The sequence below is a fragment of the Neolamprologus brichardi genome, chromosome 14 (genome assembly GCF_056152115.1).
Source record: "Neolamprologus brichardi isolate AB-2024 chromosome 14, ASM5615211v1, whole genome shotgun sequence".
In the NCBI taxonomy this organism is placed as follows: Eukaryota; Metazoa; Chordata; class Actinopteri; order Cichliformes; family Cichlidae; genus Neolamprologus; species Neolamprologus brichardi.
Window position 1 is genome coordinate 18597274 of NC_142117.1, and position 10482 is coordinate 18607755.

The following is a 10482-nucleotide window of genomic DNA, read 5'->3' on the forward strand; positions in this document are numbered from 1 at the left end:
AGAGAAAATCTGCTTCTGGAGAAATGAGAACGATAAGGGGAGCAATAAAATGTAAAGAATACTGCCTGCCACTAGTACTACCCCCCAGCCTCCTGGCAGTAGTATCTTTAGGTGGGACAGCAGAAGACCACACCAAATGCCACTCCTATCAATAACAACAAACTGTGGCTCAGCAAAATTGGACAACAGAAGATTGGTCAAAAATGTTGGCTGGTATGATGAGTCTCAATTTCTGCTGCAACCGTTGGATGGCAGAGTCTGAAACTGTTATAAACAAAATGAAAGCATGGATCCATCCTGCCGTGTACAAACAAAGTGCTGTAATGTTGTGAAGGATAATTTCTTGGCACACTTTGGGCCTGTTAGTACCAACTGAGAATCACTGCTGACCTTCTGTATCTATGTGCAACCACAGCGTACCCACCTCCTGACGTCTGCTCCAGCAGGAGAAAATGCACTATCTCACAAAGCTGAATCATCTCAAACTGGTTTCTTTAAGATGACAGTGAGTTCACTGTACTCAAATGACTTCAATAGTCAATAGATCACAATCAAATAGAGCATCTTCCAGGCAGTGTGATGATAGATTCACATCATAGATAGCATCTGATAAAGCTACAGAAGCTGTGTGATGCTACCATGTCATAATAGACCAAAAATCTCAGAGGAATGTTTGGAGCACTTTGCTGAAACTTTGCCATCAAAAATTAAGGAATTCCTGAGGGCTCAAGGGGGTCCAATGTGGTACTAGCAAGGTGTAACTTATAAAATGGCTGCTGAGTATATAGTACTGTGTAAAAGTTTTAGGCAGGTGAGAAAAAATGATGCAAACAAAGAATGCTTTTAAAACGGCAGTAATAATCATTTATTTTCATCAATCAACAAGAAAAAGAAATCTAAATTAAATCAGTATTTGGTATGACCAGCATCCATTCTTTAGGTACACTTGCACACAATTTTGAAGAAACTCGGCTGGTGGTTGTTCCAAGCATCTTGGAGAACTAACCACTGATCTTCTGTGGATGTAGGCTTCCTCACATCCTTCAGTCTCTTCATGTAATCCCAGACACACTCGATGATGTGGGTGGCACACGATCACTTCCAGTACTTCCTGTTCTTCTTTACGCTGAAGATAGTTCTTAATGACTTTGGCTGTATGATTGGGGTTGTCGTCCTGCTGCAGAATACATTTGGGGCCAATAAACAATCATTCATATTTCTGAAAGTGTTCTTTGTTTGCAGCATCCCCCCCCGCCTAAAACGTTTGCACAGGGCTGTAGGTACAAACTTGGTGTATATAGAAAAAAGACTGTTGAGTGTGATGTGTACACCATATTCACTTGCGTCTCCTCTCTCAAAGACTTAATAGTGAGGGAATTACCCTATACCCTACTCGACACCACCTTTCTTGTACTGGGAAGGAAAGTGCAAACACTGATATAACTACACATTAAACACTGTTTCCTTCTTAGGCAGAAGGAAGTTAACTTTGTTTCACAGGCCATCTTAAGACAAGTGTGCTTGGGATCATGAGGTATTTCAGTAACATTTACACACTAGTACACATAAACCTGAAAAAAACAATCATATACGCGAGCAAGAGTCAGCTCAATTTTGTGGTGCTCGTACTACATCTAGTGGCAAGTTGACTACATAGCAGCTGAAGGTGAACTTGGAGGTTTAAAGCTGCGTGTGGTGTAGTGAAGCGCGAGTGTAACTCTTCCCACAACTTCAGTTAAATTACACAACTTTTATTGGTTGAAAAGGGACACAGACAGAATTTGAAACTCTAAAAACAAAAAGAAAAGATAAATTAGGCACCGAACAAGAGTGTTTCAAGCAAATTTAGGAAATGAAAACACCCTTTAGAGAATTTTTGGTAATTCCTGGGAATGGGGAATAACAGACAGGCTCCTCTTACCAAAAACTGTAAATAGCACAAACATTTCACCGATAAATATCTTCAAGGAAGTAAAAGTTAGACTGAAATAAATATTATGCTTATTAGCATACAAAAGGTTACATGTGATAACCTGAGAACAGTCACCTGAGAAAACGTCAGAATTGTGGAGAAGACCGCAATATCCCCCATTAGGGAACGTTTAACAGCCATTTAAATAAAATACAGAAAAAACACATTTCCCTTGTATTCAACATTGCACCTTACAAGGAAATCTGGAAATACTGGAACTTACTGCACAATACACAAAATTTGCTTAAAATTACAAGTTAATCTGCACAAAATGTTCTGAATTCCAGCTTTTCTTCATCCATATTTTTTCAGTACATGTCAGTTATTATTTCTGACCCCAATGTAGTACTATTCTATTAAAAAAATAAACAAAACCAAAAAAAAATCAACACTAAGATGACTGTGGACTTTTCTTTTTTGTTTATTAAAATAAAAATATATATAGTATTTACACTGTTGTTTAAAAATCTAGGGAAAAAACATTAAAAATTGGCTACAGAAGGAATGTACAGGAGGGGATTTTAAAGTGCAGCAATGACAGTATTTTTTTTTTTTTAAATGACTCATAGTCCACAAGTGACCATTGTAGCGAGTGTGCCAGGTTCTTCCCGCAGTGGTTGGTGTAACAACAAAGTACACATATACATAGTATACAAATACAAACATACATATGTATCATTCTTCTAACTTCTTGTTTTTCGTCTATCGTCACACGGCGTCAGGAGGTATTTCTGTCACAGTTTTCCAGTATTCAACAACAACCTAACCGCACACCGCTGATCAAGTCTCTGTTTTTTTGCTTTTGCATAGTGAAGTCAGCCATTCTCACTTTAGTGACGCACTTTGCTTCACCAGTAAAAGAACAAGATATGATACTTCCTCAAACGCTAAAAGTCACAAGTGTTGAGTGTGAAATGTTAATAGCATGTAGTTCCTGGTGATGGGTCACTCACTCTTGGCGAGGCCTGGTGAGGTTATTCCTATTTTGCGTGGAACCAGCTGATCACAGTGTGTAATTGACACAGAGGAGACGATATCTGTCGCTCTAGATCCTTGAACGTGGGTTTAATGTTGTCCTTCACTGGTTCACCCCTCAAGCAGCTTCTTTTTCTCCATTTTTTTCACAAAGTGATATTTCCACCCTGGATTAAATAAAACACAGAAGGAAATAATTAGGCAGAAGGAAAGAACAAGGAAAGCGAAAGCACTATCTGTTCTAATCTACAAGCAGAAATCAAAAGTACAATTTTGATTTCTATGAAAAGTTACACAGATTACTGTGTAATCAAAGTATTATGACTACACTGTTATAGACAATTAAACACTTACTTACGCCTCATTTGTATTTACTCTCTCTCGCCTCATACTGCCTCCTGAAAAACAACACAGAGCCTGCCATGAGTTTCTGCACATTTTGAGTTATTCATTCTCTTATTTTCATGTCCCTGCAGTTTTACACATGTGTAAAACTGTGTTCACCTGTCCGTCTTCTCCAGCACAAAACACCTGCAATCATGACCACCACCACCAGTATACAAATGGCTGTCATAATTACTATATCATTGCTGTGTTGTTCCTGATGAGCACCTATCAATGAGAACAAATGTATATCAGAATCAAGATTATTACAAAGAACCCCACATGACAAATATTATGAAATACAGAAAAAAAGAGTTATTATATTTAATTACCCTGAAGAACTTACACAAAAAAGTGAACTGAACTAAAAACAAGGCATGTCTGCCTTTACTTTTCCATGCTGGGGAACTTAAAAGTCAAGTTAAACTATTTAGATTTAATGAAAATGAACTGCCGAATGTTTTAACTTAATCATTTTCCTTAAATCTGAATTCCTTTCACAGAACTAACATAAGCACAAACCCCACTATATGATTAAACTGTATGATTCTTGATTCTGGAACATTTATAGCACACTCTTAGCATATGCAGAAAATGTTGTTAATCTTTCTTTTTACATTGGGCACAGCAGTAATACTACACTACTACTGCTGTCAGTAAAACTACAAAGCTCTAAAAAACCTGGAACTTCCCCCACGCACCCACTCTGTTGTTGCATTAATAAACATATATTAGGCTCAAACAAAATTTACATTTCCATAATACCTCAGTTTAAGAATAAATACAGCACGTAATTTAATCACGTCAGTCTCAGCAGTAATTTAAATTTTGATTCTGCAGGAAATGCTTTGCTATTCAGTCACTTTCATTCGTCTTGCTGAAAAATGTAATCTAGTAGCCTCACATAAGTTTTAAAAATCTCAAAAATCACCAAAACTCAACCTAAACTGTTCTGTGTCAGCCACACAAATGCTGACAGAATAAGAGGATGTTGCTATGAAATAAAACAATAAAGGGAATATATGACAAGAGATTTCCACTGGCTTTCAAACTTCCCAAAACTTGTCCAGTAGCTAATTGTGGGAACTACTTTGATAAAGAAATAATTGTCTTTTCTGAGATGAATAGGCTACTCACAGACTGAGAACTCATCCGAAGTGACGTCACCCACGGAGCAGCTGAACTTTATCTCCCCGTTCGAGCAGTTATAATTCACAGTGGTGGTAATGTTATACAGCAATGTACTTGGATTATGGTAAGGGGCAGACTTCACATGTTGCCATATCTGCCTGATGGTATCATTAGTACTGGTAACTATAGCCTGAACTATCATGCGGGATTCTGGGTATCCATTATTTGATGTACACCTTGTCTGGCAATTCTGACCCCGGGTTTCCTCGCTGCAGACTGGAGGACTGAATAAAGGTCTGCTGTACTTTGCTAGAAGAAAGACACAGGGAAAGTGATATCAGCCTGGTGTTTCCAACATGTACAAAGGGACTGGCGTATATATGAATATAAACAAAGAAAACAGCTGTTTTCTTTGTTTATATTTATATTATATGCACATACTTTACACTATTGTAACGCTTCATCTTAAAGGTCTATTGACACTGACGGTCATATAAAAATGAACTGCATGAGATGAATTGAAGACATAAATACCTGTAACACTGAGGGTTATTGAGTCTTCGTTAATATGCTGCTCGTCTTTGTACCGAATGTGACATTTGTATTCCCCACTGTGTGAGACCTTTAGGTTATCCATGAACACAGATGAAGTGTTGCGATCAAACTTTGTGTTGTTCCACGTTGCTGGTACTTTTTTAGATTCATAATAACCATTAACAAAGACGTTGTCTCTTTGGAGGTAAAGTAAGTCAATGTTCTTTACTGATTTACCAGAGCAGTGAAAAGTCACATTTCCACCGACCTCCCCTTTGAGAAGAGCAGCACCTCCTGTTAAAAAAAACAAAAAGACAAAAACAAAAAAGGAACAGGGGTGAAGTTTTAGGGCATATATCTTTTATTAAAAAAAATATCTAAAGGGAGTGCAAACAGTTTCTATTTTGGGGCAGACATGTGTTTCCATGCGGTTTTGTTTAAGCTCCTGCAGAGTTCCGCTGCATGACGCGGTAGGCTAATTTCAGTTCTTCATAAGCTCTTTTCTCTTTCCTTTTTGTGCAGAATACACAGAGAGAACTATTTCGTTTTTCCTGTTTTGAAGTGTGAGTGTTTTTGACTGATTATCTACCAACTCGTAAGAAAACAACTCTAGCTTCCAGATATTTAGATTTTTCTGCTTATTGCATTTTCCAGCAGTTCTGGGCTGGACTGGTAGCTGGAAACTGAACTGAACATTAAAGGGACTAAGACAGGAAAGCTATAATATTCTGAAGGAAGACATAGAGAATAGTTTGGAAAACTGGGTTACTTGCTTTTTTGGTGAGAGTCAGATGAGAAGAAATAGTCAACACTCGTGTTTATACACTAAATTTGAAGCTAAAACCAAAAACCCATTAGCTTAGCTTGTGTTAGCATTGGGTGCTGCTGTAATGGCTCGTCCAGTCATGTGGTTGGCAGCTTCCTATTCATTACAAAGATGTGCGAATAGCATTGATCTACATATTCACCTTTTACAAAGAAAGGAAATCTCCTAAAAAGTTTAACTTCTTCATAAGACCACTCCATCAAACTGAGAAAAAATTAAAGTTTTGTAAATCTGAGTTGGGGGAGCACACGTTTTGCTTTCTTTCCTTAGCTAGTGATGTGCAACCAAGCATATGTCATATCACACATTCTTATTCATGTAATAAACAACTGGTTTCTATGTTTAACCACAATGAACGAGTGCTGCTGGCAGAACTGCTCACCTGTGACAGTGAAGGGCCAAGTCAGCGTCAAAACTAGAGATAGCAGCAGATCAAGGGAAAACCTTTGAGTTCTAGGAAAACAGAAAAGGGTGAATGATTAAAGTGGCACGCAGAGATAAAGAATCACACACACTTTTTTTGCGTCAGTGCCTAAAGATAGCTGAGATAGCTGAGATAGCTGACAGTAACAACAACCAGGAAATAACTGAGACAGTTCAGTAAACAACATCTGTGGCCAAGCAATGATCGTAAAACACAGATAATGAACTTGAGCCAGATTTGCTCTCTTCTGTCACCAACTTTTTAAAGCTAAAATGATCACTTCTCTTTTCAGTTCAAGTAACAACACAAGCGCACACATGAGATCAGTGGGAAGGCTACAAACTCATGTCTGGATCCATAAGCTTTCACATTAACCTTACATTGATGTCCATAACTAGCTACTATAAATAATTAATAATATAATATTTAAGTAACAGGAGATATATAGGAGGAAACTGCTTTTAAAATCAGAACACCAGAAAATTACATTCCAAAATTAAAGCATGTTTGTAGTTACTTCCTAGTAATCCTTTTGGGCCTTACTTACTGTAAGTCTTACAAGTCCAGTCACAACAGTGGCACATGGATATGTATCATAGCAACAGTTAATAACAGGAACATGTGACTGGGTGTTAAAATATCAAAAGTGCCCTAACCACACGCTGCCTTGTGCTGAAATCATGATAAGAATGAATAGAAAATCGGAGCATTACTTACAGAAAATGATACCGGCTCCAGGTAGACGCCTGTTAGAAAGACAAACTGGTTAATCACTGAAATGAAATGTAGTGTGAGATGCCATCAAGTGGCACATGTACACCTGAACACTCAAAAATAACTTGCATGCAGTGATTTCTCACCATTTACATTTGTCATTTGTCAGAAGAATGATTGTTTTGTCTTAAAATATCATTAATGCTACACAAGGGCGATATCAAACACCCAGCCCCGAAACCCACCCAATCCTACCCTTTCAGTGAACTAGAATCTTATTTGAAACATTTGACTGGCTCTTTACAGTCATGTTTTGGGGGAAAACAGGCTGTCTCATCCTGAAAGAACACACCCAAATGGTTTTCAGTATACAAGAAGCAAAAGGAAAGTCCCAGTCAGTATAAGAGAGGGCTTGTTCTAAAAGGGTGTATTCCTGTACCTGCTAGGAGAAAACAACATTTTAGTTTTCTTTTACTATGCATTTGGTATCATAGGAACCAAATGCTAACCACATAAGCACAGATTATTACATATCCTCCCCTGTGTTATATAAATTTGGAAAAATAAAAAATGAAATATAATAAACAAATAGATCAGTTTGTTTCCTCCAACAAGAAGCACAGACTTTGTTTTTGATGAACTAGTTTCACTTGAAATTGTTTCTAAAACTATTCATGAGGAAGTGATCTTTTTTTTTATGTGACTTTGCTGGCAGTGATCAGAAATCTCAGGAAATTCCCACTTGGAAAATCAAATTGGGATTGTTTCAATTGTAGGATATGGTGTAATAGGATAAAGCACAAAAAAAAAATCACATATGCTTCTCTCCACATTGTCAGTAAGAATCTGAAGTGAAGGTGTTTTAAAGAGGCTGACCAGTGGAAACACCCCTACCCTTCACGAGTGGCCATTTAGCAGCAGTGACTGTCATAAGTTGAAATAAAAACAGAGGGAAATCCCAAAGGTCAAGTAACTGCATGGTGTATTTAGTTTCAGGAATACTGATACAAAATGAACTGTGGAAGTGATACTAATGCAGATGGATTTCTTTTCTTTTTTTTTAAATCAAGGACTCAAATTAAGTGACAATTTTATCCAACTCTGATGTGGCCATTGGGGGAGGGTGGTAACATTTCCCTAATGAGACATGTGAGAGTAAGCTGTGAATAGCATTTTGTTTGATATAATGTTACATAAAATAATTTACAGATCTTTGATGTTAAAACAACAGGGCACACCTCCAAACTCTAATGCAAATTACAGTACTTACAAGTATATTTAAAAATAGAATTTCTGATTCTGTTTTGCAAGTCAATCTGTGATTGTATTTTGTTTTCCTTTTTTCATTATTGTGTTTGCAACTTCTGCTTTATCACTACACTGCCATGCAAACTGAACAGCATTAATCAGCAAGGCTTTGCAGTACATGGGAATTCCCCTGACGTAATGATTGGAGAGAACACTCATTCTGCTGAGCTATTCTCATACACACATACTCTACTCTAAACCCCTTTTGTCTTACAAATTAAAAACCTCACACCTGGTTCACATAATCAGCTGAATTCATCCATATGGAGTTTCATGACTCATCTTCTTCTTTTTAGATTTTTTTAATCTAAATGATACTAAACAACAAGCCAGACTGTAAAGAATTCTGTGGAGTGGCTCTGTTTGTCTTCTAATGCTGACACTTTCTGCACTTGACCTTTGTTTTTCCCAGAGATAGACAAAACACAAAAGTTACTTTCTCTTTCCTTTCTCATTCTCATAATTATTTGGGTTCAACTCACAATTGTGTCATGCATGGTGGACACACTGTTTCATACTAAAGTCGTTTTTCTAGAAAGGTTGTACAGTCACACAGACATTCAGTCGTGCTGAAAAAATATCTACATATAACAATTTCGATATATGTATATACATATGAATGTGTATCTGTTTATCTGTGTTAAACGCTCAGGATTTTTTTCTCTGCTTTCTCTTTGAGAGCACATCTATACTAGTCGTTACCATTACCGTCACAATTTATACTCCAGAGCTTAAACACATTTCCTGAGAAGCATTCATCCCTCTATACAGCCATCCATTTTCTTCCGGTTATCCGCATTCATTTAGCTATAAAACCCTTCTCGGTTCTTTGCTAGCTTTGCAATACGCATGCTGTCTGTGCAGCTGGTTACAAAGAGTTGTATTAGCAGTATATTTTTTCTGTCCTGGATGCAGTTTCCACTTTACCATGCCATTTTTGTTCTTTTCTATCCATCCAGCTATCCACCTATCTTTCGCTTTTCCGCGAGGACAGGTCGCGGGGGCAGCAGCCCTAGGACGCCGAGACCTCCCTCTTTCCCCAGCTACCTCCTCCAGTTTATCCGGGGGAACACCGGGGCGTTCCCAGGCCAGCCGAGAGTTTCTGTCCTGGGTCTACCCTTGAGCCCCTCTCTGACGGCTGAACTCCTCACCGTATCTCTAAGGGAGAAGCCATCCTCCTTTCGAGGAAAGCCTATTTCTGCCATTGTATCCGTGATCTGAGTATTAGTTTCAGTTGAACACTTATTCAGCTCAAGCTACAACCGAACTGTTAATTTGTTCACTGCTCCTGAGGCAAGCTAGAATAAAGCAATGTAAACACCGAGACCCTGACACACATGCCTGCACACTCCGCTTCTCTGTCACTTTCACATAGCCTCGATTGTTTACACAACAGCTTACATATTGAGTGACTCACATTATTATTATCATCTAGCATAAGCATGAACGATGATGGCAGCCCTAATCAATTCAAACACTGTTTAAGTATGTGACATTATCAAACTTCAAATGACGCAAACACTTACCATCATGCTGCTGTGCTCTCTGTGTTAAAATGAATGCTACATGAACGTAAACTCGTTAACTAGTCTGGTATGCTGAGGGGGCGGGGGGAGGAGCCACATCTCAGTTCCTTTTTCTATTTCATATGGTAGTAACAACTAGCATACTAGCATAAAGGCTAAAGGCATGATTACTGTTTTGAAAATGTAGTTAACGATAACTAGAAAATCTAAATCAAATTGTTGCCTCTTTCACTTGGCAAAATCAACAAGCCTTATAAAGAATTACACAGCTGTGAAGATTTTGATTGTGTGTGTGGGTGTGTGTGTGTCTGTGCGTGCCTGCTTTTTTATGTGGTAATACAATCAGCCTAAAACACTTCCGTATGCATCAATTTCTGGCTCATCTGAACATGTGACAGAAATGCTTCTGAAGAAATCCCAAATAGTTCTCCTGGTAACAGACTGTATAAATGAGAAATAAAGAAACTAAAGAGCAAAGTTAACCTTAGTTTATTAGCCCTTTTAAGGTATTGCCAGGAACATCAATGCACTTCAGTCAAATTTCACCAAATGTAGGAAAAGGATATTTTCTTTTAGGTTGCACAGTAACACAGACATAAGCAAGCACCCCAGTTTTATTGTTGTAACACAATAAAAATTCACATTTTTAAAAAAAAAGGCTTTAGATGAAACACCATGCAATATTCAT

At 37.9% G+C, this 10482-nt stretch overlaps 1 protein-coding gene across 2 annotated transcripts; it reads right to left on the bottom strand.

Annotated features, from left to right (window-relative positions):
* Positions 1–856: 856 nt before the first annotated feature.
* On the bottom strand, positions 857–9818 carry cd86 (CD86 molecule). 2 transcript variants are annotated; one of them, XM_006802088.3, is made up of 8 exons: positions 9795–9818; positions 6964–6992; positions 6205–6275; positions 4997–5290; positions 4469–4771; positions 3452–3559; positions 3306–3345; positions 857–3114 (listed from the first exon to the last, which is right to left on the bottom strand). In XM_006802088.3, the coding sequence occupies exons 1-8, from the start codon at positions 9798–9800 to the stop codon at positions 3066–3068; spliced, it is 900 nt and encodes a 299-aa protein (XP_006802151.2). In that variant the 5' UTR covers positions 9801–9818; the 3' UTR covers positions 857–3065. The 2 variants fall into 2 exon arrangements, with proteins under 2 accessions (XP_006802151.2, XP_035768545.2); XM_035912652.2 differs by having other exon boundaries at positions 3302–3345.
* Between the last annotated feature and the right edge of the window lie 664 nt (positions 9819–10482).

Excerpts from the sequence above, each read along its gene's own strand:
- cd86 (XM_006802088.3), bottom strand. Across the intron at positions 6,276-6,963 it reads TGGAGCCGGTATCATTTTCT|AACTCAAAGGTTTTCCCTTG; the intron begins GTAAGTAATGCT and ends CTGTTTTCCTAG. Across the intron at positions 4,772-4,996 it reads AATAACCCTCAGTGTTACAG|CAAAGTACAGCAGACCTTTA; the intron begins GTATTTATGTCT and ends TCTTTCTTCTAG.